This window comes from Daphnia pulicaria, chromosome 3 (assembly GCF_021234035.1).
Source record: "Daphnia pulicaria isolate SC F1-1A chromosome 3, SC_F0-13Bv2, whole genome shotgun sequence".
In the NCBI taxonomy this organism is placed as follows: Eukaryota; Metazoa; Arthropoda; class Branchiopoda; order Diplostraca; family Daphniidae; genus Daphnia; species Daphnia pulicaria.
In genome coordinates this window covers 12,261,883-12,288,189 of record NC_060915.1, presented here as the reverse complement: position 1 = coordinate 12,288,189, position 26,307 = coordinate 12,261,883, and the positions used below count along the sequence as shown (strand labels likewise).

The window sequence follows — 26,307 nt, the reverse complement described above, 5'->3', positions numbered from 1 at the left end:
GCACATTCAAGTGAATGTGGGTTTAATCACGTAGACGCCACTTATCTCATCCCGTCTCATTTATCCAACTCTATTCTGCTATGGAACACTCGACACATGTGGATGCCTGGCGGTATTTCACGCGTCACGGTAGGCGTTATCGCGTAAATCTTAAGTTTATTTGATCTTTTTGTACTTGCACAAACTTCAAAAATTTATTTGATGAAATACCATAAAATAAATTCTTCTTATCATAGGCTCAACTTTGAAACGTCTTACCGCCATTCGCGGTATCACATTGTGGTTTCAACGTTGTACAAGTTGCCTTGTTGGTTGGCTTCAGCGAAGATTCATTTGGCTTTTGTTAATAACTGTTTATGACATGATCAATCGGGTTCAATTTCCGAAATCAATTCGTGTGTAATCTGTTAATCATCCCATGATTCCCAATTGAAAACTCGGCAATGCATCTTATTAATCTTATTTGCTGTTGTCAGTTGTTGGTATTGGTTGTACGATTTTCCAATGATCCGTCAAGTCACTGACCGTAAGGAAACATGTTCAGCCGTCTCCTTGACTGGGGATGGGGTTGGCGAAACGATTCACCTAGCAACCAAATCACCTGGGCATCAGTGAGAACTTCAGTTTGGCTAATTTGGCTAACACATATTTTGTGTTTTAGGTATGCACTGCCTCCGTACAACGGTCAAGGTGGCGTGTCTGAGAACGTCGGAATTGCTGCCGCCCGTTTCCGTGTTTCTCCAGCCCATGACGTGTGAATCAGTTTAATCGTTAAGACTTTTTAGTTTGATTCATTTAATTTAAAAATATGCTTACAGTTGACTTCATTGCTGCTTTTGGAGCTGCTGGACGAAGAAGCTTTTTAGGATTCCCTTTCTAGGATGGAACCGGCTCTTTTGTACTCATCCGCGTGACGAAACTGGATGTGGGGTGCAAGTTTTCTGATCGATAATTTGCCAACAGTATTCGACTTTTTCGACTAATTAATGACCACGCCCAGTGTATGGCGATAGTATCGCCGATAAGCGCTACGAAAGAACTCCCCGTAAGTTGTGAACATCAGGTTAGTAACGGCTAGAACGGGAATCACAACAAGAAGAAAAAAAGAAAGAACTGGAATTGAGCCACGCCAATAGCTTAGGTCATTATCACTAGACAGCTCCAATCCTGTCAGAGGTTATGGTAAAGTCAATTCGTCCTTGAAAGTGTTCATGGTCATTTGAATTGGTAAAAGCAACTGAAGTTGGAATGCAAATCGTACTTTTTCTGGTGAAAAAAAAAGAATGGCAAATTTGAATTGAATTGTAAAAATTAGAAGCCCGTTTAACAGATAACCTTAACTACCGGTTGTCAATTGTTAGGACTGGTTAGCCGATTTTTCAATTTTTCTTTGTTATTACTGGCCATGAAAAGAAACATGTTCCACAGCACTTGTGACTTTGGTGGCAGAGTTGGCGAAACGATTCATCTAGCGACAAAATTACCTGCAGATCAGATCAACGTGACAGTAACTGATTTCTTTATTTCTTTCTTTCTTGTCTAATTTTACCATACGTTAATAGATTTACATTTGGCAGTCTTTGTTGGTTTTAAATTTTAATTAAGGACATTCTAGTTTAATTTCTTCTCCCCTTTGCACATAATGTGAGTAATGGCACAATTCACTACTTGTCAAATTACATGCGCAAATTAACGTTTTGTTTAGTTGGCTTGGCTTGGCTGATAATTGGAAGATGTAATTACAAATACAAAATTCCGACGAGGGTTTTAAGAGTAAATTACTATCGTTTCTCCTTGTCTTAAGATGTTCAGATGCCAAATTTTTTTCTTTTAAAATTGGCGGGGAAGTCTGGAAGAAACAAAAGTTTATTTGGCAACGGCGTTAATGGCTGCACGTGAAATATAGAATTTCCAAAAATCAGAAAAATGTGATTGTCGCTCAACCCTTCATACTTCAAAGATGTACGTGATGTAGCTGTTAGTAGGTAAATAAATCTAAATTAGGAGTAATAAATGTTGTATGATTATGGAAACTTATTATCTGATGAGGGATAGAGAAGAGTAACCTGAGGTCGAAACTTGATAAATGTTAGTTGCTGACAAGCACTTCTTATGTCATCCCCCTGTGAAAGCATGGCATTCATTTGCCATTTGCATAACAAGTTGATGTTCCTTCTTTTCTTTTCTCTCCCCAGATTTTAGCCTTGAAAAAACCATCATCATCAACAACAACGAGTGCAAGTTTTGCTTGTGCCTGAATTGACTGCTATCAATCTATCATCATCAACAGTCTGCTGCTTCATCACTATGGTATTCATTTTGTGATACTATTACTTATTGCATATGGGATGTATTTCAAGGTTTGCATATTGGTGTGTGTGCAAAGTTCTGTCAGACTCAGAACATTTGAATCTCTTGTTTATTAAAATGCAAAATGTCATCGTCAACTCTTCCTTATTTGTTTCCACAAGTGTGTCCATAACATCTATTATTTTTCAACATAGGTATACTGTCTTTTGTCGTCTAGCACATTCTAGTGAATGTGGGTTTATTCACGGAGACGCCCGTCTAATGTATCCAACTTTCCTGCTGATGGAACGCGTGCGGATGCCTGGCGGTATTTTCCAGACTTCAAGGTTGGAAACTATTTCATCCCTTTCTTATTATTGTTTACTATTTTGTTACATGACTTGTCGTAAAACAGTGAGGCAGCTCAGCTCATGAAACAATACATGGGTCCAAAATCCTGTTGGTTTCAATTGAGACTTTTAATATGTTTAGAACCTGCTTCTGGCAGAGTCGTCCTTGGTGACACAGTGAGCCGTTGTTAGGATCTTTATCGGGTTAATCAGAGATCCACCGCAGGCCAACCCAAATCTTGACTGGATTTTCCAAGTCGTTGCCTTTCAGTTCGACCAATGCCACCTGTACAAATGGATTCGAAATGGACTGATTTTAATTTGTCATTTGAGAATGTCAACTTACCATGAAAGGATATTCATTCGGGGAAGCTTTGTCATTCGGAATTTAGAGCTGAGGGTGGACTTGGGGTTTTGGGGTAGGCGTTAGATTTTTTGGTTGACGCCAATACCTATGGCAATTCCGTCCAATTCCGTGTGAATTCGGTGCTGAATTTCAGGGTTGCTTAACAGATACAAAAGTGCGAATCCGATGGATCCGCTTATCGTTTCCGCACTGGCGATAAAGAAATCGATGATTACTCCAATCAATGGATTTCCGTTCAAGTTCACTCTTTGAAAATGTGATCATTAACGCACCGTGGAACGAGGAGTCGGTGGATTGACGTTTGTTCCCTATCAGAGCGATCCATCGCTTGGGATCCAGTTCCCAAAATTTAACTTCGCGAATCCAATATCGTTTTATTAACAATTAGAGTTTACCCAGTGTCTCATTTTCAACTTTTCCTGACTTGTTGTGGTTGTTGTAATTCCGTGAATATTTTTTCGTAACCTATTTTTCGTTTTTATTTAGATTCACAGCATCCAGTTTTCTTGGATAAACTACCGATGTCGATCGAGTAACGGATCTCCTCTTCCTCCCCCTTTCTTTATATGTCCTCGTGTACGCCCATGCGAGTGTGGGTGTATTCACGAGGACACCCTTTTTGACCCTATCCCGTCTGGTGTAATTCAACTCTTCAGTGGATGGATGGAGCAACTGACGTAGATGCCTGGCTGTGTTTCCCAGGCATAAAGGTAGGACAACATTGATATTCCTTTTAGACAATTTTCGGTGGCGTTCATTATAAAATCGATTGTTAATGCAGATTACGTTTATTCGTGAGTTAGGCGGTTGACTGCAACTGTTAAAGTTAAGCTAAAAATCTCATTAGGCGAACGACTGCGCAGATCAGGCCTGTTTTTGGTACCTTACAACTTTTCCTGTCGAGTTAACTACATCACATTTGAAAAGATTTGAATTTCCTTGTTGGAATTGTTTGCCCTTCCATCGAGTAACTAATTTCGTTCGTAGGTGGCAGCACGTCGATTTGTTAAAAACCATTTCCCCTTGTATTTTTTGGTGCTTGCACTAAATGCTGATTGAAATGTAAAACCGTTGGAGGGAACGTGTAGGGATTTCCCTTTTCTTGTCTGAAAATATCAACAATTCTGGTCGTGTGCCAGCGACAGATTTCTGATTAGGTGTATACTCGTTTTGCAGAACTGCTGCGTCTCTCCCACTCGCGCACTCTCCGTGTTCGTTGGCAGTTTTATCGAGTTGTCTACCTTGTGCAAGGTATCAATACATGGATACGCAAACCTGTTTAATGTCACTGATGAATTACTTTGTCTACGAGTTTTTCGGACGGTGACCAGCGCCAATTCGAACGAGACAGATGCGATTCAACATTTTCTTTCTTGTTGGTAGTAGCAATTTGAGGCGTTTTTTTGGCACAGTCTATCGCTGTGGGCAGATTGATCTAACCTTTTACTCTTCTTGTGGGATTGAAGTTCCTGGTGCGAATCGCAGTTGATGAGACGCAATTGAAATGTCACACACACGTCTGAATAGTTATGTTGCTTAAAACTCGCTATGGCAGTTTATTCAAATGTTGGTTGCATTTGCATTATTCAGGTTGCGCTGATCGCTACATTTAATTCCCAATTTGCGCTATCGCTCTGTATTTTTTTACATGGCGCAACGGTGGTTGAACAACGAGATGCGTTCGTCAGGTTAAAGCCCTCAGCCACCGGTTTTTCATCTCTACAAGGTCAAATATTTCGTGACTCGTGTAGTGAAGTCGATGCCTTCAGCCAACCAACCTTCAGAGCGTCCATCCAATTAAGATAACTAATAGCCATCAACTTTGATTTTTGAACGGTTAGAACAACAATAATCGAATTCCCAATGACTCTGGGAGGTAGCATCGCCAATACTGCCCACAAGATTTCTCAAATAATTTTCTTTTTATCGTATTAACAATTTTACACAACTTCTGCTCCCGTTTTGGCTCGGCCAATCAACGTTCAACCTTCCCTTTTAGCCGCCATACCAATTATTCTTTTATTATATTCTAAACTTCCTTTTATTTTATCACACGAATTAAAATTCGGAAACACAAGACGTTATTTTCTTTTCTTCAAATCAATGTATTCTTCTACTCTTTTTAAATATTACATCGACATTTGAACTTCAGTGTAAAATTAAATAAGCCCCGTCGATATCGAGAGCTACGGCAACATTAAATGGTTGTTTGAGCTCTTGATTTCGATAACATACAACAAGCGAAGCTAAAAACTATGCAAAGATATAAGTATAAGCATTAAGCAGGTCTGTTGTGTACTTGCTGTAGAGCACGTCGAGTGATTATTGTGAGGTCCATTTGCATTGCAATACGCCGGTCGCGCCGTTGGCCGCGTTGGAAATCGCAACCAACACGATTGGTTTATCTTCAAGCGCTTCCTTAACCGTTGCTGATAATTCGGTGGTTTTCTACGGAAACAGCGAAACAGTCTCTCATCATGCGGCTAAATACTTGAATGGACAATTTGACACGAGAGCAGACTTACCGTGAAGACTTTAACATTCGTGAGGGTATCGCAGGTGACTTTCACTTTTCTAAAATAATACTTGCTCGGCCCGATCGACAAAAAAACACCTTGGGAATTTGCACTAAACGTAACCTTAAGAGATCCTCTCGCCGCGCTGGATGCCAATATACAATTGCTGGCGGTGGGGGAGTTAGCGAGGCACGCTGTTGGAGGAAATGAAAATGCACAAAGGAACTATATATGTATGCTGCAATCAAACAAATGTCTAGGAGTATTAAAAAAAGGACGGCTTTTTACATGTAGCTGATGGCGCTATAGTAATTTCCGGAGCTGGATTCTGCCTTTCTTCTATTTCCGATTCATAGCCGCCTTTGGCATTAGCGAAATACATATCAGAATATGCAAATGAGAAAATATGACCAAAAATTAAGCTATGTATACAACGAAATAGATGGCCTATACGTGTGTTTCAGTTAAATTTACCTTGTGCTGCTGGCACCATCATCTGAGACCCATAGGGATTGAAATAATTAAATAGCGGCGGAGGCATGACGAACATTTGCCTGGATTGGCGATGGCTGGTCCCGGAAGGAACGGGTAACAGATTCTCTTCGGCTGCATTCACGACGAAACAGCAAACCGTGGCCAGAACCTGACATTTGTAAATAATGGACATTCTCAGAACCAGCAATTTGGTTTAATAATACAAGCTTAACGCGAAAATCGGAATTAAACAGCAACATAAAATTAGAAAATTAGAATTAATTTTAAAATATACCAAAAGTGAAGTCGAAAACGCCATTGCTGCAAAGTTGGACGCGTGGACGAGAGATCTCAGTGATCAAGTGTCGATTGAAGTGATGCGTGGCATTTTATACCTGTCGGGAGGTTGGAACTTTTGCGTGGGATACAAATGGGAGTGAAAAAAAAATTTAAAAAATCATTATTTTTCTATAATTGCGCATTCGTTCGTCGTACTTTTAGACTGGTTTTTCATTAACTTTGTCTCTCATCTCCATATTTGAGTGATTTGGATATCTCGAGGTTTGGTATAAAATTGTTAATTCAACTTGGAAACGGGTTTGTTTGCACGCCAACTTCATTTCGGTCCACACTCTGTTGATTTGAATCGATCCAAAAAGGTTTTGTAAAAGTACTTTATCTTAAATGTATATGCTGTCGGATCCAACTTGAAAAAACAAAAACAAAAAACAAAACTGGTTTGTTTGCTATCGTCAATTTCAACGTCAGTCCGTAGTCTGTCGACTTCAAGCAATCCAAAAGAATAATAATTATTCAGACCCTCCAACTATAATAGCTGATTAATGGTATTACTAATCTTATAAATTGATAAATGCTTTTCTATCAACTGATTCATTTTTCACATTGATGATATAGCAATCCATTCTTCCGGTCGAAATTCCCATATGAATTAAATGGACGCAGTTAAAATTTGTTAACATGTGCTGTATAACGAATCATGCTTGGAGCCAATGTCTAGACTTTCCTTATATTTATTGTGGTTTGGCAAAACTAATGAACCTGTTATTGTTCGTCTGCCAGCGGGTATGTAGATTTCCGATAAGGCGTTATAGGAACTGCTGCTGAATTCATTTGCGTCTTTCCCAAACTCCCAATCTTGGAGTTCTGCCACAGCGACAGTTGACCGTTTTCAACATGGTGTAGGTAACGCGTGCGTTTGATAACCTGTCGTATGACATTTGCAACAAATGATTTTGATTCGGTCATAGCGCTGGCTGGCGCTCTTTCAAATGGCGAGTCAACTGTGCGATTCGACATTTTCTTTATTATTTCATTGAAATTGTGGGACGTTTTGGGCTCAAACTGTCGGGGGAAAAAAGGAGAAAACTTAAACAGCATTAAATCGCGCATATCAATTAATTATATTCGCCGTCGAATATCAGTTATTCCAAAAACGTGTTTACGACACCCTTAACAAGCGAGAATATAACTAAGAGTTTAATGGCATGCTGCGTGCGTTGGCTGATGGCTGTCCAACTCCAAGGTGAAGTTTGAAATTTCAAATATTTGGAAATTCAAGGTTTAAGACTGTCTCTGCTCTGTACTTAGATGGTCAACGCGAATGGAACGAAGAGCGTTGGCACCTTCCACCAGCACCGGTTTATGTTGCGTCTCCAAAGTAAAATATTTCCCCGGGTTTGTTGAAGTCTGCAAATGCATTGATTATTCAAAATGAAAAAAGATCGCCCATCATGCCAAAATACCGGTAATATCAGTTTTGTTTTAAAATTGAACTTGGTACTCATGGTCAGCCCACCTACAGCGTCATCCATATGATGGTATAAATATTATAAACATCGACGTTAATTTTGGAAAAGTCGCGATTGTAACCAACAGCTGTTCTCGACGAAACACAGCAATTAATAAGAACTTATTTATGGTCTTACAACGAAAGTCAAGAAAATGAGATTGACTGTGGAAATGTATTCAACGAATTTGAATTAACTACCAGCAGGGCTGCCAGTTTTGCAAGACTATATATGTATTAGTTGGCCGGTCAACAAACTTTATACAGGCCACCTCGGTTACTCGCGGTTATTACTTTTAGCGCTTATTACTTATAACGCTTATCTTTACCTTGTCGAGTCTACAGTATAAGCCAATCTCTACTCCAAAACATTTTTTTCCTTATAATTATTATTATAGATTGAAAACAAATAAACATGCAAGCATTTTATTGTTGAAGTTTTCAAATAAATGTATTTTTATATTTTTATATATTTTTATAAGTATCAAACAGACAAGTAGGCCTACAACGCCACTGGTGCTAAATAAATTTAAATTATACAGCCCATCGACCGTCACAGCAACGACAATATTAAATCGCTGATTGTGTTCTTGATTTAGATTGCACGGACAAGTGGAGCTAGACTATATGCATATAGATATTAGCAGCTCTGCTGTTCTTATTGTAGCACACGTCGAGTGATTAAAGTGAGGACCACTTGCATTTCAACGTGCCGCTAGTCTTGGTATCGGCTACAGTCGCTACCAATAGTGCTGGTTTATCTGCAGTTACTTCCTTAATGCCCGTTGCTTGTAACGTGCCGGATTTCTGTCGATCCAAACAAAACGAGAGCAAAAACTGTACAATTGGGAACTTAACAATTTGACACTTAATCAGACTTACCGTGAAAACAACAACATCGACGAGATCGGTACATGTGATTTTCACTTTGGTATATCTCGGCTTCCGTGGCGCGATTGTTACAGCAGCTATTTGTGCAGCTGTAAAAGTGATGGATATACTTCCTGTCGCCGCAATTGTTGATTTTATGCAAGGGATAAAGCCGAGAGTGAAGGCTGAAGAGACTTTGCACACTGTATGTGTTAAAGAAAATTAAAATACACGCACAAATCAACGGAAAACCAGTATTAGCCTATTAAAGGAATCAATTTTCAGCTTACGTGTGCTATCTGGAGATAAGGTGATTACCTCATTTGTATCCATTACTATTTTTCCCATCACCATGTCCGATTTGGAATCGCCTTTTGACATTATGGATAAATTACCATTAAAATATAGGGTTTTAATTTAGGTGCATCAAGAAATCTGTGTATTCCTATTAATTATACCTGAAAACTGCCCGGGGTCAATTTGATCTTGTTCTGTCGGCAACAGTATCTGACTTCCATAGGGGTTGTAATAATGAAATAGCGGTGGTGGAGGCATGAAGAACATTTGCCTGGATTGGCGATTGGCAACGGCTGCCAATGGCAATTTCTCTTCGGCTGCATTCACGACGGAACAGCAAACCGTCGCCACCTTAATTTGTGATAATACATAGATTGAAATAATATAGGACAATTTACGAAACAAACTATGCAATCGTGATAATACGAAAATAGGCAGAAAGTTAAAATAATTAAAATTATACCAAAAGCAATGAAACTGATGTAGAGAATTTCATAGCTAATCTTGGCGAAGAACCAAAGTCTCCACTGAAGTTCCCACTTGAATGTGCGGCTTTATATAGCTGTCGGAAAAAGGGAGTTACTTAATTTTCATACTATTTATTTATTTTTTTTTTTTTGCTCGCCAATTTCTTCTGGTTCTTGTCTAACTTTGTTTGGTTTGTATCTCCAAATCTGGAAAAACCTCCTTGGACAATAGATAAGTGTAGATGATTACTGAGTGCCACTGCCACTTTAATTGAAACTGGTTTGCGAGGAGTTGTCGTTCGAATCTGTCGTTATTTGAGTGTAAGAATTATCAAATAAAAATATAATTTTAATTTCATAATTTTTTCATTTTTTTTTTTTTTTCATTTAATGAACATTTTTTCTTTTTTAAAAATTGCCTTGGCGGGGAGGTCGGGAAGAAACAAAAGTTTATTTGGCAACGGCGTTAATGGCTCCACGGGAAATAGTAAAATTTACAATAATGTGATTGTCTCTCATTCCTTCATAATATACGTGATGCAGCTGCTGTTTTGTAGATAAATTACTTAAAATTAGAAGTAATAAAAGTGGTATGGTTATGGAGACGTCCGAAATCCTGTTGGCGATTCAATCTATTTAATTGATTGGTTAATTGTAATGTTTCAGGGGACTTTTGCGTGTCTGAGGCGAGGCCGTAAAGCCTCAAGGGGTACCGATTGGCTGCTGTTTTCTCGCGTCCATCCGTTCCCAATGTCCATTAATCCTGTTTATTGGCATTGGATCAATCGGGATCAATATACGAAATCAATTTGTGTGTAATCTGTTAAATCATCCCATAATTCCCAATTGAAAACTCAACAAGAGTAATCGGGCAAAACGCAAATCCTTTAATGCTGTATAATAAGACGTCAATCATCACCGAAACGAGCAATTACATGATTATAAAGTAAATTTAACAACTTTTGATAAAATAATGTTCCACCACTTTAACTGCTGTTCGAATTCCCATCCAGGTCAAAATGGCAGCATCCACAACATCAGTAAAGTCGCGCCTGTTTTCAATTAGGGCCAGCCGTGAATCGTGAGTGGGGCTCACGCTTAGATGTGCTCCTCAATCCAAGGCAAGAAGGACGACACTTTTGCGTAAACTCCTGGGGTGCCCTTGGCGCATTCTAGGATACCGGCATGTACAGAATTAATTCTTATTTCAATGAATCAAAATATTGAACACGTACCATCGCCGTAACTGACTACGCCGACCTGCATGAAACGACATTTAGCGTCGTCCAACAACTCAATAACCGCCGGACCTCCGCTGTCGTTCTAAATCAACCGCAAATCAGCCAAAGGTATAAGATAAAATGTCTCTCCATGTCCATTGGTAATGCGACTTACTTGGCATGCGTCTTGTCCTTCAGAATAGGCGCACAGCACATTGTTGGAAAGTTTATTGTCTTCGAGATCGATTTTGCATTGCTTGTTGTCGACCACTTGCATGAAGGCGTGCCTGAGAACATCGGAATTGCTGCCGCCCGTTTCCGTGTTTCCCCAGCCCATGACGAATACGGACAGTTCATTAGAATCAAAACATTTCGGCACCAAGCAAACGGGAGCGACCTTCTTCGTGTACTTTACAGGTGAGTCCAGCGTCAGAACGGCGATGTCATTATCCTTAAAATTATACGAGAAACTTGATATTTGTTAATTGGTCGACAGCAAAAGAAATGGAGCGATAGCGACTTACAAGCGACTTATCGTCATAGTCTGGGTGAATTTTGATTTTAAGGACGTTGCGCGTTTGCTCGGCGTCGTTTTCGGCCATGGTCTGCTTGTGGATGCCGAGTCTGACTTGGAAACGCCAAGCGTCTATCGGTCTGTGGAATCCGATGATTATATATACGGTTATTAGCAACGTTGTTTTGATTTGAGACCTTTTGTTTAGACCATTTACTTGGCAGAGTCGTCCTGGGTGACGCAGTGAGCGGCTGTCAGGATTTTTGTCGGGCTAATCAGTGATCCACCGCAGGCCAAATCGTAGACTGGGTTTTCCAAGTCGTTGCCTTCCAGTTCGACCAATGCCACCTGTAGTACAAATTGATTTGAAATGGGCTGATTTGCATTCGTCAATCGAGAATGTGTCAACTTACCATGAAAGGATATTCATTCGGGGAAGCTTCTTTACTCCCAACCATTCTGGCGAATCTAGACGAGCTGAGCTTGGCCTGGGGTGTTTTGATATCTGAACGGACTACGTTGCAAGCGCCAACTATCGGAGCGGTACTCACTTTGCTGAGGTCGGATAGGACATTAGGAGCTACTCGACCTTCGTTGGTGGATGAGACGAGGAAGCCTCGCTCGTCAGCCGTGTAGGTGGCGCGGACCAAATTACCATCTAGGTCGACATAACTCCAAGAACCGGCCATGTTACCTTCAGGATCGCGAATTGTGGCGGCAGCCTGACCGGGGTAGGAATAACCGAAACTGGCCCGTCCCTGCCCGTCCTGTGTTTGCCATTGTTTCCGGGGTAGCGAAGCTGAGGTAATGTCGGGTAACTCCGGAAGAGTACCAACATTCTTAGCTTGAGTACCAGCAACAACCAACAAGGACAATACCGTCAATAACATCTACATGCAAGGAATTTTTTCTATCAGTTTAATTGTTAAGACTTTTTTCATTTAATTCATTTAATTCTAAAATATGCTTACCGTTGATTTCATTGTAGTTGCTTCTGGAGCTGCTGTTGGACGACGAAGCTGATTTGCCCTGTGATGGACCCGACTCTTTTATACTCATCCGCGCGACATAACTTGATTTGAGTTGCAAGTTTCGTGATCGATAATTTGCCAACAGTATTCGACTTTTTCGTCTTTGTTAATGACCACGCCCAGTGCATGGCGGTAGGATCCCAGATATGGAGTACCAAATTTAAAAAAAAAAAAGATTGAAAAAAACGATGATGCAGAACTCCCCGTAAGTCGTGAACATCGGGTTAGTAACGGCTAGAACGGGAATCACAACGACAAGGAGAAAAAAAGAAAGAACTGGAATTGAGCTACGCCAATAGCTTTGGTCATTATCACTAGACAGCTCCAATCCTGTCAGAGGTTATGGTAAAGTCAATTCGTCCTCGAAAGTTTTCATGGTCATTTAAAATTGGAATGCAGATCACGTTTGATTTTTTTTTATTTTAAGAAGAATGAAATATGTAATTATTGTCAAAATTAAAAGCCTATGTAACAGTTTCTTTTTTAAATAAGAATTTTTTAATTCTGCACTATCTTAGCGTTAATCCTTGGTAGCCTACTATTTTTAGTTGCAAGCGGAATTGGTGGAACCGCAAGACATATCATGTAGCAATTGTCTCTCGTACACCAATTCGGCTAAACGCATCTTATTGGCAACCTTATCGGTTGCCAGTTTGGGACTGGTTAGAAGATTTTTCACTTTTACTTTGTTACTGGCCATGAAAAAAAACAGGTTCCGCAGCTCTTCTGACTTTGGCTTTAGAGTTGGCGAAACGTTTCACCTTGCGACAAAATTACCTGCTGATCATATCAACGTGATAGTAACTGATATTCTTGTTTCTTTTTCTTTCTTGTCTAATTTTGCCATACCGTAAAGATAGATTTACAGTTGGCAGTCTTTGTTGTTTTGTATTAAGAACATACTGATTTGATTTCTCCCCTTTCCACATGGTAATAATTGTTTAATGAACTGTTGATCTCATTACAGACGCCAATTAACATTTTTGTTGAATTGGCTGGCTTACCTAAAAATTGACGGTGAAATAGGGACGAGACAGTACGAACTTTACGGTAAGCTTTTTTAACTTTATTAAACAGTCTTAGACAACACATGATAAAACCCCCTGGTTTGGTTGCCTTGCATTGTTAGCTTTAAGCCTGATACTTAAAATTACATGGGTAAATTGCACACCAATTTCATGTGTTCAAAAATCCTGAGTGTATGTGATAAAATAAGGGGGGTATAGCTCAGTGGTAGAGCATCCGACTGCAGATCGGAATGTCCCCAGTTCAAATCTGGTTGCCCCTTGCAATCGATTGAAGTGTTGCTAACGGAATGCATGTAAAACTTGAATAGTATAAGTTAACATAATGTAGTAACTTGAATCCTGTTTAAAAATGATCCCCTTGCCAAATTATTATTGTTTCTTGTATTAATCTTAGCCGAGTCTCGGCCTTAATGTTTATTTGAAAATTGGCGGGAGGCTGTGAGAAAGCAGAAGTATCTGTAGTCTGTACATTTGGCAATGACGCTAATGGCTGCAAATCTGCTGTAAATATTCAAAAAATGTGATCGTCGTTCTCGTGCCTCATCTCTCTTTGCAGATTCAATTGCTGTTGTGTTAAGCAGGTAAAATAACCATAAAACCAATAATAATAAAGTATGATTAGTATGGGGGCTTTCATTTCAAGGAGTAACTAGGTCCAAACTTGTTAAATTATGGTTCTTGTCTTCTTGACAAGCAATTATTGTGTAAGCCCCAAGTCATTGCAAGGGTTTGCATATGCCATTTACTTAATTCATGATTTAAATTCATCTTTTTCCTTTGAAAAGGTTTGATGTCTGAGACAGCATTCATCATCAACAACAAATCAACAATACATGCCAGTTTTGCTATAGTGCTAGTAATGGCCTGTCATCAGCAACAGTTTCATCGACAGGGTAACTATTTTGGACTACCATTATTCCTCTGATCTTCTGCTATATATTTGAGTGATGGATAAATTGCATCTGCACAGCTTGTTGTATAAACAATTAACATATTTTTTTTTATCAAAAATGAATGTTCAGCCTCCATCTCATTTCCTTTAGTTTTGATCCGTAGTTATTTTCTGTAATTGTTTTCATTTCTTCATGTTGGTAAACAGCATCCTGTTTGATTGATGACCACTTCTTCCCCCTTCACATTTTCGTGAGTGAATTTACGAGGACGCCCATTCTCCCGTCTCACTTGAAATCCAACTTTTCTGCAAGCGGACTGTGGAGCACTCGTCCGTGTCTGGCGGTGTTTCACGGAATCAAGGTAGGAAGTTTTTTCCTTTCTTCCCTCCCATTTGGTGGCGTTGATTATTGTTACATAAAAGTTATGGCCCGATGTAGAGGTGTGATTCTGATATCGAACCAACGGTAGGCGAAAATCTCATTACAAATCTTGTAATTATCCAGTTAGCTTTTCAATTATATTGATCCTTTATCTGCATTCAGGATCGCCCTTTAAAGAGTCAACAGCGGTAAAAATTGCGTAACAACAGTTCAGTCGTTAGTAAACTAGATCAAGTAAAGATGAAATCAATGAAAGGTCGTTTTTGATTCAGGGACTTACATTAATTTTAGAAACAAAAGAAAGCTCATAAAATTTTTTGTGTGTCAGTTTTAAAAGACCCGCTATTTGTGTTATTTCTGGTATGAAAGGGCCACTTCTCTACTTCGTTTTCGGTACACAGGCTTCAAAAGTTAACACTAGATGTCGGTTACAGAATTCCCTGGCGACCCCTCCCTTTGGCTATTGTTTGTAAGCAATCCTCATACTCTCTCCACGCTGAAACCAGAGAAGCATTCAGTCAGACGTTCGCTCTTCGACCGACACGTCAGTGTTAAAACCTCTGCATTTCAGCTTCTTTAAACATTGACAAAATTAAATATGTTGTGTGTAACAATTTGTTTGTAGCAAGTGTGAAGTGCTGTTTTGCTTGTCGTTTTAACCCTGACATTAACACAGTGATTTCAAATTTGTGCCAACATTTAAATTCCGTGCTAACATAGCATTTCTGATTTCTCCGAAATGGCTAGTAGATCTGACGACCTTGATACCGATACTCTGGATGTGGAGAGACTTACGGTTTCGGGCAGTCCGAATTCCCCAACGAAGGCTATTAACAGGCCCATTGCCGGCAGCTTATTCCAATTGAAATTGTCTAGTCTCTTTTTGATTCGGGGAGTGACTGCCAAATACCAGTTTCATTTGGGCACGGAAGTTGCCCACGAAGGCGGTAAGTTCGACGACCTAGTATTCAAGTATCAAGTGTCAACAGGTGGCGACCACCATCAGTGGCGCTATCGATTTTTACAAGCCAAGCACAAGCAAAACGAGATCAAGAATCAGATAACGTCGGAAGCGCTGCTGGACGACGATCACGGAGATTTCAGCGTTTCAAAGTATTACCGTTCCTATTGCCGTGAAATTCTAAATGGAAGTGAAGGCCGTCGCCCGGAAGAAATCGACGACGTCATCATTTGTACTAACATTAATTTCAACGAAGCTAATCTCAACGCCTATGGAATTGAGTTGGTGCCTCACAACGATCCGTCCGATAAGATTTTATCTTTTGAAAAGTTGCCGGGAGGAAAAGTGCCAGTTCGTCACAAGTTGAAAAATACGGAAGTGCTGCGCAAGAACTTAACAGAAAGCTCGAAAAAGTCCAAGTTATATTCGCTGGCCAAAAAGTTAATTGAATTTGAAACGAGAAACATCTGCCTGTCCCTGACTCATGAGCTCATCAAAAATTGCCATTTGGCTTTGGTGAAGGAAAAGGTCATCGACTTGACAACTCAAAGGCTCCACTCGGATTTCATTTATGGGAAAAATTTGTCGAGCGATGCCAACGAATTACGAAGAATTCTCCGTGATTTTTCCATGCGAAAATTGATTTGGAAAGAAGACTGGAAAAGCTGCACCTTCAAGCTCGACGACGGGTTCGGAATTGGCGAGGAAGTTCAGTGTCTATCTGGTCCCGAGGAAGAAATCGACAGTTTCTTGGACAAGTTCGTCTTTGCTGTCAACACTCCAAACGAAGTGGAATTAGACGCCATTATGAAAAACGAGCTGGGGAAGTATTACAATCTACTCGTGAGCGACGTGCAATTCAATCACTTTTCTAACACGATGCTCGACTGGTTCAAGAACAAAGATTCCCAATGGATGACATCAGACCAGGGTATTCGTATTCTTGATGATATTCAAGAAAAGGTGGATCAGAACCGCCGTTCGGTTTTAATCGATTACGGAAATCAGATCAATAAAATCGCAGAAATAACCGACACTACGACTCAGGAAATGGCCGAGAAATTGAAACCTTTTCTGACATCGTCCGATAAATTAAAAATCAACTACTTGAAGACCGACTGGCCAGATTTCTCAGCTCTCAAAGTCATCGCGGCCATCAAGACCCTTCCCAATTTCAAGTTCACCGACAGCTACATGGTTATTTCATCGAAACACGCACAGAAGAAGGAAGACTTTCAAGATCTGAGGAGAATGTTCAGCAACGGAAAAGCTCATCATCTTCTTGTAATCGTCTGCGAAGATCACAGTCCCATCAGCTACGACAAGTACGTGAATCTCGTGGCCGATAGCGAAGAAAAGAAAATTTTGTTAATCGTGAAAAAAGGCACCGATGTCCGTCCGCAACTTCTCATCAACGAAGACGTCATCAGCTACGGGCAACTCAGCGAAAATTTCAAAAATGTTTTGCTGTCGAAAAAGGTTTCATTCCAGGGAAAAGACATGCCCGTCAGAGACCTGATCCCGCCGGACAAGGCTGAAAATGTATTGGATTGGGAATCGATCAAGATGTTGGTGGCGCAGAATAAAATCGTCGTGCCGTCGTTCAATACGACCCGGTTTGAGCGATCTCTCTACATCAAGAGGCGGATGGCGTTACCGTTCGAGTTTGACAGCAAATTTTGGGAGAATTTGGCCGAAGACATGAAATGTTCAAAAACTCTCCTCATGTCCGAATGCAAAGTCAATGCCAAAGGTGCCATCAAATGGTCTGCCAGTGAAGAACGAAAAGTGGAGATGTGGGAGAAGATTAAAATTAAATTAAGTGATAGAAGCACCTTGGGTCTTCCGGCTAACGCAATCATTTCAGAAGACGAGTTGATTTTTGACAAGAAGTGGAAAAATAGTGCCGTCATCATCTCTGGTGGTGCCGGAACCGGAAAGTCGACGGTATTATCTCACTACTGTGAAGCAATCAAGAAAACAAAACCAACTCGCTGGATCAGTAGAATTAATTTGGTCGATCATTGCGAAATTCTATCGAAATTTGAACCCAAAATTAAGGATAACTCGTCCAACGAAGAAGATGAGGAGGATTTCTCTACGACAATAGACTTTTTCGTCAACGAACTCAACATCCGAGACAGTGAAAATGCGTTTTCCCGTTCGCTATTGAGGCACCAACTGAAGATGGGTGACAATAGGGTCGTCGTCATGTTGGACGGTTTTGATGAAATCAGCAGTCAACTTCAAGAGAAAGCGATTCATCTGATGAAAGCCATCATCGCCAACAAATCGGTTCAACTCTTTGTCACTACTCGGCCTCACATGATGGACCAGTTGCAGTTGCAGTTGTCTCAATTGGCTTACAGTCTGGAAAACTTCACCGAAAAGGACCAGATTGATTACCTGTCCGAGTATTGGGAAACTAACCTGAAGGAGCTGGAAGACAAGTCCGTCGTCATCCGCAAGTTTTCCGAGTATTTCGTCCAACGTGTGTCGCATACTCTGAAGGAAAAGGAGAAATCCTTCATCGGAATCCCATTGCAGTGTCGCTTAATGGCCGAGTGCTTCCAGTCAGACCTACAGGGAATAATACAAGAAAATAGAAACGACAGTGAAATCCAGAAACTGCTGGACGGACAGAAATTCGATCTGGCCACCATGTACAATCGGTTGATGGAAACGAAACGACGAGTGTTTCTCCAAGAAAAGATCAATGTGTCAGCTCCCAACCCAATAGTGGCCTACGCTATTGACAGTTTCATCAAGAAGATCGAATTTCACCTGACCAAATTGGCCATCGAGACGATTTTCACCGATCAGGGGACAGTGAATCTCTTGTGCCCACCCAATTCGCAGCACCAGTCAAAATTCGAAAAGGCCGCCGAGGAAAAAGCCATTGCCGAATGCGGTCTCAAATTTGGCTTGACGTTTCATAACGGCGAAAAAGTTCAATTCCTGCATCGAACCTTGGCCGAATATTTGGTGGCAAAATTCTTTTTCCAAGGATTCAGTTTGGATCAAGAAAAACACAATGGGCTTTTGGATAAGGCCGTCGTTCGTGATTTGATTTTCAGTGTCGTGATGACGAAAAATAACGGCATCTACGATGGCGTCCAAATGTTTTTCGATTCGTTTTTGGCAGAGTTAGTCGACGAGGATGAAGAGTGGCGCAACATCATCGACAAACGCCTCAAGAACAAATTCCCTGAACGCCTTAAATCTTTTATGAATGGCATTATCAACAAACGGCAATCAGTTTACGTTGTGGATCCTAACATTTTGGAAGTGCCCATCAATCAGAGGAATACGAGCCTCTTCAAATTCATTTGCGACTGTCTCGATATGATGATCGAGCCGGTTAAACTTCGAAAAAGTATGTCCTCTTTGTTTCGTGTCAGCAGCAAATTCTTTTACGAGCAAAGTAGCGAAGCCTACAAGCGATTACTCAGCTATTTTAGTAGTCCCAGCGAGTCCGAATTGAACACCATTCTTGATCACATTTTGTACTACCCCATGCAAATCTACCTGGACGATTTGTTTTGGAATGAAGTAGAAAAGAAGAAGATCCTGAAACTTGTTCTCGACTTTATGGGAAAGAACCTGGCGACTTTGAAGCGAATTTTAAAAGATCCAAGTTCAAATGCAGAAAAGCAAATAAAATTTGCCCTTCACTTCTTCATGTGCAACGATTATTACGACAGCGAACTGAAGCAGTATCTTGAACTTTTGTCATCCGCCTACTCCAGCGAACCCTCGTTTCTCAACCTGTTCAAGGCTACGTTCAACATAACCGAGTCGCATTTCGGGAGCTTTCAACTGAATGGAAAAATAGAGAAGACGGTGGTTATCCTACGAAATCTTGGACGGATCAGAGTGCTGGAGGCACTTTCTCATGTAGTGCTCCTGCGGGATCCGGAAGTGTTTCGACGCTATTACGAACCATCTCTATCACTAGACGAAACGGACGTTGTGTCGACTAATTTGCATCAGCTATTGGCCCGGGACCAGTACCGAATGACCCGACTCGACCGAGCTGCATTCCGCGGTGACGTGAGAGCTGTCGATCGCATACTGCAAACGCTTCGCCATAGTTTGTCATCTGCTGAAACCAATGAAGAAGTGAAGAAGACGGCCAAGGAAGTGGTAGTTGACCTGGTTTTTCGTGAGAGTCAAGAATTTACTTCATTTTTCGTGGCGGCCGCCTTCGGTCACGAAGAAATCTGCCACAAACTGCTGGTTTTCTTCAAAGAACTTGTAATTATGAAGGTATTGCCCTTGAAACAGCTACAAGATTTCTACGTCTCCCCCAATGGAATGATCTACAACGCCACTCAGTTTGCCATTCGCTTCCTGAAATTGCCAATGTTCCGGGTGATTCTGACGTCTGTCAAAGAAATTATGGGGCAGCGCCCTCTCGTTTTCCTACTAAAAAAATTTATTTTGAATAACAAGGAATGGTTCGAAACGTTGGCCGAAATCGTTGTTAATGGCACGGACGGAACTACCGGATACCAGCAGTTGAACGAGATCGTTTTGCAAGACTCTACTACCCTGGAGGCACTACGCATCGTCGAGGAAGAAACTTTCAGCCAAATGGTGTCGGTAGACGGAGTCGAAAAATGGACGAAATGTCTACTGGATATCGACCTTCCCAAGGGCTTCCATTTGCTCTCACGTCACCACCTGAGTCACTTTGATCGAACCCAAATGCGCAGTTTCATCAAGACCATCATTTCCGACAGCAACGGTCAAGATAATAGTTACTGGGATCGCTTGCTGTTATTGGATCTGAGTGCAGAAGATTTCCCGTGCAATAACTTCGAGAGCGATTTCGGTCACATTTTAAAATGTGCCTGGGATAAATCGGTTCAGGGTAAAGAAAGACTGGTACTCTGTGATATCGGTGGAGTTACAGGTTTTTTGCCATCGCTCACCCATTCGTTGTTGATGTACAGCGAAAAGAGTCTCGTCTACCGGCTCTTTGATTTTATTAAGGAAAGCCAAGACGAGGAAGTCATCTGGCGAATGATGGAGTGTATGCCCTCTCTGTTGCATTACGTCATGATCCCCTTCAGACAAATTCTGTCGCCTAACACTGTCATCCAGACCCGGGTGAAAGTTTTGGAGTTCGCCCTGGATCACGCCGGTCATCTTTCCAATACTCTCCAATTCTCAGCTTTGGTTGACGAGCTTTTGTTCCCGCACGAGGACTACGACGGGAGAACGCGCAGTATTTGGTGCTACCAATTCCGTTTCGACTTTTTCTACGCCGAAGAAGTTGTGGCCAGCAGAGTGGGCCAGTTCTTGTCCTGGGTGTCGACGAAACTCAACAAACGTAAAGTGAAAGAGCTGGTGACGCACAGGTACGAAGATGAATCCGGATCTACAAATGTCATCTTTTACTTGGCTTCAAAGCACCGCCGGAGTCTAGTCGAAATCATGCTGTCTCATCTGGAAGAGTCTGATCGTCGAGAAATCCGCCTCATTGCAGCCGCAAGTGGATGTCTAATGTAATAAAAGAAAACCGCTACACCAAGCATTTCTGATCTCCAATCGATACCCTGCAGCAGTTCACTGTGTCGTTCACCTGTTTCCAAGTGCCCGGAATAGCCTGCGACTATGCCGGATACTGTCGGCTGGCAGTCTCGAGGCGCATGTCAAGCCGGATTGTCGCTCAACAAAGGGCCGTTCCGTGGCGTCACTTTGAGCAGATGTCTGAACAGTGGAGTCTGGCAGGTCCAGTTTCCCTTATTTCTTTATCCTATTGAGTAATTTTTATTTAGTCAAGATGCCAAAATCAAGCTGGTCATTGCTCTGTTTGCTTGCCAAATTCATGTGTACCCGGAAATTATGCTGAAATACAATATCGGCTGCTCAATTTCTCAGTAGCGCCGCTCATTAAGAAAACATGAGTAACATTTCATTTTCTTTTAATATTATCATTTTTAAAATCTTAATCTTAATTTGATAATTACCTCTAAACAATATGCACAATTAATTTATAATCAAATTTTCCTTGTAGGTTTGTGAGCCACATTGATCATTGACTCTAATCAGGTAAACTAAAAGTTATTTGTGTATGCCAAACATCGTCTCATAATCTAATCCTTTTTCTGTTGATTCACAGCGCAGACCGAAAGAAACAACAGGAATTAATGACAAATAATTACAGGAAGATGTTCAGAAAAATGCTAAATGCCGTCCACCGGATTCAGACATCCGCATGACTTACGACTAAAAACAACACCGTACTTAAAGGTAAAATATTGAGAATGGTCGGGGAACCTTAATATGTTACTCGCGTCATTCCTTTTTTATTTTTTAGGGAAATTTTTGGCAGCTCGTGACTAGATCGGCTGTTCTGTTGTAATCTGGGGAAAAACAAACGCTCTCTACGTGACTTCAATCATGGCCTTATCACGCGCTTCTTTTTCCGCCAGAAGGCTCTGGCTTAACATTCTGTAGTTCTAGTTACCGATTCGGCCACAGGTATTCTTACTCTTTGATCACTTTTCACCACAACAATGGTGGTGGGCAAAGTTTGGTGGAAGAGTTTTATCCAGATTTTACCACAGGTGAGTTATCCAATTATCTCCCGTTTTAGATGGCTTATTTTTCATTTGCTTGTCCACTTATTCTTATTATTCAGTGCAGTTGATGGTGACAATATGGGGATCTTGCGGCTATTTTTGCATGGGTTCCGTCCGAGGCTGGAGTTCTCCTGCTATCCCATCACTAAACCGGACAGTAGACTTTGAATTGTCTCTGTCAGACCTCCAGTGGATATGTAACAATTTCAAAGATCAATTCTGCTCCAGTTTAACGACAGTAAAATTGTTTTTTTTTATGACAGCTTCGTTCCCGTTGCTAGGAGCTGTTCTCGGTTCCTTATTCATCATCAAACCAATGGAGTATTACGGCCGGAAGAAGGCTCTGATCGTCCATTACTTTGTCTTCGTATTCGGTTTTCTCATCACCGCATTGGCAAGTTTCGGGAAACACAAATCCATGTTGTACGCTGGCCGATTCCTGATGGGTTTCGCCGCCGGATCTACCATCCCCGTCTGTCAAATTTACGTAAGCATTGTGCTGTAATACTTGGGTGTATATTCTCTAATAACAACGCGATTTATTGATAAAAATAGGTGAGTGAGTGCGCCTCTCCGAAAATTCGTGGTCGACTTGGATCAACTACAATATCTGCAATGGCTCTGGGCGTTTGGACAACTTACTTAGTCGGGATATTTGTCGACTGGCACCTTCTCACATGGGTCTTTTGTTGTTTACCAGTTCTTTTCCTCTTCGGTACCATGGTGATGCCCGAATCTCCTTCCTGGCTTCTGTCAAACAACCGAGAACAAGAGGCTCGGCAATCGCTTCAGTTCCTCCGTGGAAAGTATTCACTACACTTTTATTTAAAATTGGGTAAAGGAAAATAGGTTATCGGTTATATGCAATTTTTTTACAGAGGTACCAACATTGAGGCTGAAATGAAGAGGATTAAAGAGTATCAAGGATTGATCAATATCAATGATCCTGCATCAACTACTTCCATCGTCAAACCCCTGGGCATTTCACTGGGTGTCATGCTATTCCAGCAGACGACCGGAATCAACGCCATCGTTTTCTACGCGGACGACATTTTTCAGGCAGTTGGCAGCACAATGGACGAAAAATACGCCACAATTATCGTCGGTGCTGTCCAATTGGTTTTCACCATCGCATCCGGATTTCTGGTAAGGCACTCACTCGTTGTCTGAATCGAATCAAACGATTAACTAGTTCATCTGCTATTAGGTGGACAGATGCGGAAGGCGGATGCTATTCCTCGGTTCAGCCATCACTTCTTCAGTGCCTTTGGCTACCATGGGAACGTTTTTCTATTTCGAACGCCAATGGGGCGACAAAGAAGCGACTCGATACTTTGGTTGGCTGCCACTGGCCTCTCTAATCGTTTTCTTCGTCACCTATTCCGGCGGAATGAGTAACGTTCCTTTCATCATCATGGGCGAAATGTTTCCCGCTCGCCACCGGACATCACTGGGAGCCATCAGCTCTTCTTTCAATCTCTTTTGCACTTTTGCCATGGTCCAACTTTTCCCTGACATGTCACAAGCGTTTGGCAAAGACGGCACTTTCTATTTTTTCACCGGATGTACTTTACTGAGTGCCGCTTTTGTTTATTTCCTTCTGCCGGAGACGACAGGCAAAACACTCGAAGAGATGGAACAGTTATTCCGCTCCGATAAAAGTCCAGACTGTCGTAGCAATAACCATAGTAATTGCGTGGATGTCATCATGCAGGTTGAAAGTAGCAAAAATAATTATATTACTGAACTATGCAATTCAGAAATATATTTCATCATTTAAATGAATTAAAATGCACGCCTTAGAATGAATTTTTCCGGTACAAGTCGTGAACTTGAACTTGATTTATTTTCAAATCAGCGCTTATTTGTATAATTTCTTTTTTAAATTTTTCTGCGTAGAGAGTTGGAAATGATGCGAATAGCGATGTGACGGAGGGGAATCAGAATTTTCCCCTTTTTTCTGTGTCCGTCCCCATCCCTTGGCAGTGGCCATCTGGTTCGTCGCTGGATCCCGCCGGAGGTAAACAGACGGGTGAAATGGCCGAAGTGAAAACAACGGGCGACTCCCAACGTCAGGATGGCGATGTCGTTGTACTGAAATTAAAATTCAGTCAACGTATAGGTAACTCTTCTTTATTTATTGTTGTTATTTATTGTTGTACTCACGTGAGTGATTGAATCAAATTCCCCCTGAAATAATGTCACACCCCTGACTCGTTCATGAAGTACGTGCCTAGTAACACTTTGAAACGTTCGGGGCCCAAAATCTGATCGAAATTGAAACCATAAAATCAATTTAAATAGTTTAAGGGACTAAAAACAATCATTTTCAGAGACTAGGTCGTTAACGTAATAAGCCGCTATTAGGATTTGAGTCGAAGTAATCAACGATGCTCCTCAGTACAAAAAGTATTCGTCAGTTAGTCCGTCATTGCGTTTCTTTAGTGCTCCCTTGTGAATTTAATTAGATTATGTCGACGTAAACCAGTCCAACTACATACGATATTGTGATTACGTAATCCAAGGGCATAAAAGTCTGGTCGCAAGGTCGGCGATTGACTCACGCCGTCAGACTACGAATGAACAACTGTTTATGGCATGATCGATCGCGTTCAATTTACCAGTCCATAATCAATTCAAATGTAATCAATTAATCATTCCACGATTGGCCAGAGACTCAACAAGAATAATCAGGTTTAGATTTGTAATGCTGTTGAAAGGTTCGGTTGTATTTGAATAAGACATCAATCAACATCCAATTCAACAATTTTGATTAAATACATTAAAAACTCATTGATCAAATAATTAAATCTGCTCCACGATTTCAACTGCTGTTTGGATTCGCATCCAGGTCTAAATGGACTTCCCAACATTAGCATAATTGCGTCCGGTTTTTCAGTAGTGCCAGTCGGGGTGGTAGGGGTGCGTGAATCTCGAGTGCCTTATTTCCTTACATGTGTTTTTCTATCCAAGGTATGAACGACGCCACTTTCGCATAGACGCCGTGGATGGCCTTGGCGCATTCTACTCATTTTCATCACGCACAGAATGAACTTTAACTGTTTTCAACAAATCGAAAGATTTTACGTACCATCGCCGTAGCTGACGACGACGATTTGCTTGTAAGGGCATCAGTCATCTTTGGTATCTTCAATGACCAGCGCCCAGCAGACCTCCGCTGTCGTTCTATTAGATCCGACCAACCCGAGTTATTACAAATCCTTAGATTCATATCAAAATTGTGAAGTGCCACTTACCTGGCAAGCGTCTTATCCGTTACCAATGGTGCATAAAGAGACGAGGAAACCTCGCTCGTCAGCCGTGTCCGTGGACCAGGTTACCATCAGCGTCGACATAACTCCAAGAACCGGCCATGTTACCTTCAGGATCGCGAATTGTGGCGGAAGCCTGACCGGGGTAGGAATAGCCGAAACTGGCCCGTCCCTGCCCGTCCTGTGTGTGCCAATTGCCAATTATAAGTAAAAATGCAATTTGAATTGTCTCTCCAAAGATCGCACACACTGGCAAAAACAAATCTCATTATCCTTACCTGTTGTCAGTTGTTTTGACTGGTTATAACATTTTTAATTATCGGTTCAATCTGTTCAATCACTGGCCGTAAGGAAACACGTTCAGCAGTCTTGTTGGCTGTGGTAGAAGAGTTAGCGAAACGATTCACTTGGTGATCAGATTAGTGATAATTTGAGTTTCTTAGTCTCTTTCTTTCTTTGCTAATTTAAATATAAATACATTTGCTATTGAAGATATTAATTTAATTCCACTATTATTAACTTGTGAGAAAATTTATTCCATCCGACTGCAGATCGGAATATCCCCGGTTAAAACCCGGGTGCCCCCTGTGTGTGAATGAATTGCTGTATATGATATTCTAAATCTAAATTGTCTTTTCTACCCGACTTCAGAGAACTTTTCAAATTTTCTTTAAAATTGGCGGGGAACTCGGAAGGAAATAGAAGTACATTTGGCAACGTCGTTAATGGCTCCAGAAAAATAGCAGAACACCTACGATTCTACGAATTAAATGTGGTCGTCGAGTCGTTACGTCTTGTCTCATGTCTCTTTTCACAGATACACTTGATACCGCTGAGCAGGTAAATAACATAGCATGATAAGATTAATAAAAAGAAGCTGGTATTAAAAATAGTGTGATTATGGGGGCTTTCATTTAGAAGAGTTCCAAGAGTAACACAGACCCAAACTTGTAAAATTTTGATTCTTGAAATTTGAA

At 41.1% G+C, this 26,307-nt stretch overlaps 5 protein-coding genes, 1 long non-coding RNA gene and 1 other non-coding gene across 8 annotated transcripts in view; 4 read left to right on the top strand and 3 right to left on the bottom strand.

Moving 5' to 3' along the window:
- LOC124328534 (trypsin epsilon-like) overlaps positions 1–12,273 on the bottom strand; it is a 39,901-nt gene extending 27,628 nt beyond the window's left edge. Inside the window, exons 1-7 of one of the 2 annotated variants that reach the window (XM_046787355.1) lie at positions 12,143–12,273; positions 11,585–12,061; positions 11,389–11,519; positions 11,182–11,311; positions 10,833–11,108; positions 10,673–10,760; positions 9,883–10,609 (exon numbers count right to left, since the gene is read on the bottom strand). In XM_046787355.1, coding sequence (XP_046643311.1) covers positions 10,536–10,609; positions 10,673–10,760; positions 10,833–11,108; positions 11,182–11,311; positions 11,389–11,519; positions 11,585–12,061; positions 12,143–12,154 — 1,188 coding nt within the window. In that variant the 5' untranslated portion in view covers positions 12,155–12,273 and the 3' untranslated portion in view covers positions 9,883–10,535. Of the gene's footprint in view, positions 1–9,882; positions 10,610–10,672; positions 10,761–10,832; positions 11,109–11,181; positions 11,312–11,388; positions 11,520–11,584; positions 12,062–12,142 lie in introns of those variants that run through there. The other variant, XM_046787358.1, reaches the window with a different exon arrangement.
- On the top strand, positions 1,881–3,557 carry LOC124328646. The gene is made up of 4 exons (XR_006916415.1): positions 1,881–1,985; positions 2,196–2,310; positions 2,505–2,636; positions 3,493–3,557. It is a non-coding gene; the product is annotated as an uncharacterized LOC124328646 (long non-coding RNA).
- Positions 5,107–6,400, bottom strand: LOC124328577. Its single transcript, XM_046787430.1, has 5 exons — positions 6,292–6,400; positions 5,997–6,165; positions 5,811–5,882; positions 5,532–5,716; positions 5,107–5,454 (listed from the first exon to the last, which is right to left on the bottom strand). Exons 1-5 carry the CDS (start codon positions 6,313–6,315, stop codon positions 5,329–5,331), a joined length of 576 nt encoding a protein of 191 aa, XP_046643386.1. The 5' UTR covers positions 6,316–6,400; the 3' UTR covers positions 5,107–5,328.
- LOC124328575 lies at positions 8,216–9,509 on the bottom strand. The gene is made up of 5 exons (XM_046787428.1): positions 9,434–9,509; positions 9,132–9,321; positions 8,964–9,044; positions 8,686–8,876; positions 8,216–8,610 (listed from the first exon to the last, which is right to left on the bottom strand). Exons 1-5 carry the CDS (start codon positions 9,464–9,466, stop codon positions 8,485–8,487), a joined length of 621 nt encoding a protein of 206 aa, XP_046643384.1. The 5' UTR covers positions 9,467–9,509; the 3' UTR covers positions 8,216–8,484.
- A 1,145-nt stretch (positions 12,274–13,418) lies between the features above and the next one.
- On the top strand, positions 13,419–13,490 carry Trnac-gca. Its single transcript has one exon. It is a non-coding gene; the product is annotated as a tRNA-Cys (tRNA).
- A 929-nt stretch (positions 13,491–14,419) lies between these two features.
- On the top strand, positions 14,420–21,370 carry LOC124328480. Its single transcript, XM_046787253.1, has 2 exons — positions 14,420–14,484; positions 15,255–21,370. The coding sequence occupies exon 2, from the start codon at positions 16,096–16,098 to the stop codon at positions 20,980–20,982; it is 4,887 nt and encodes a 1,628-aa protein (XP_046643209.1). The 5' UTR covers positions 14,420–14,484; positions 15,255–16,095; the 3' UTR covers positions 20,983–21,370.
- A 515-nt stretch (positions 21,371–21,885) lies between these two features.
- LOC124328535 (facilitated trehalose transporter Tret1-2 homolog) lies at positions 21,886–25,845 on the top strand. The gene is made up of 8 exons (XM_046787361.1): positions 21,886–22,043; positions 22,118–22,255; positions 22,322–22,545; positions 22,614–22,864; positions 22,937–23,204; positions 23,266–23,772; positions 23,958–24,180; positions 25,032–25,845. The coding sequence occupies exons 2-8, from the start codon at positions 22,126–22,128 to the stop codon at positions 25,055–25,057; spliced, it is 1,629 nt and encodes a 542-aa protein (XP_046643317.1). The 5' UTR covers positions 21,886–22,043; positions 22,118–22,125; the 3' UTR covers positions 25,058–25,845.
- The last annotated feature ends 462 nt before the right edge of the window (positions 25,846–26,307 follow it).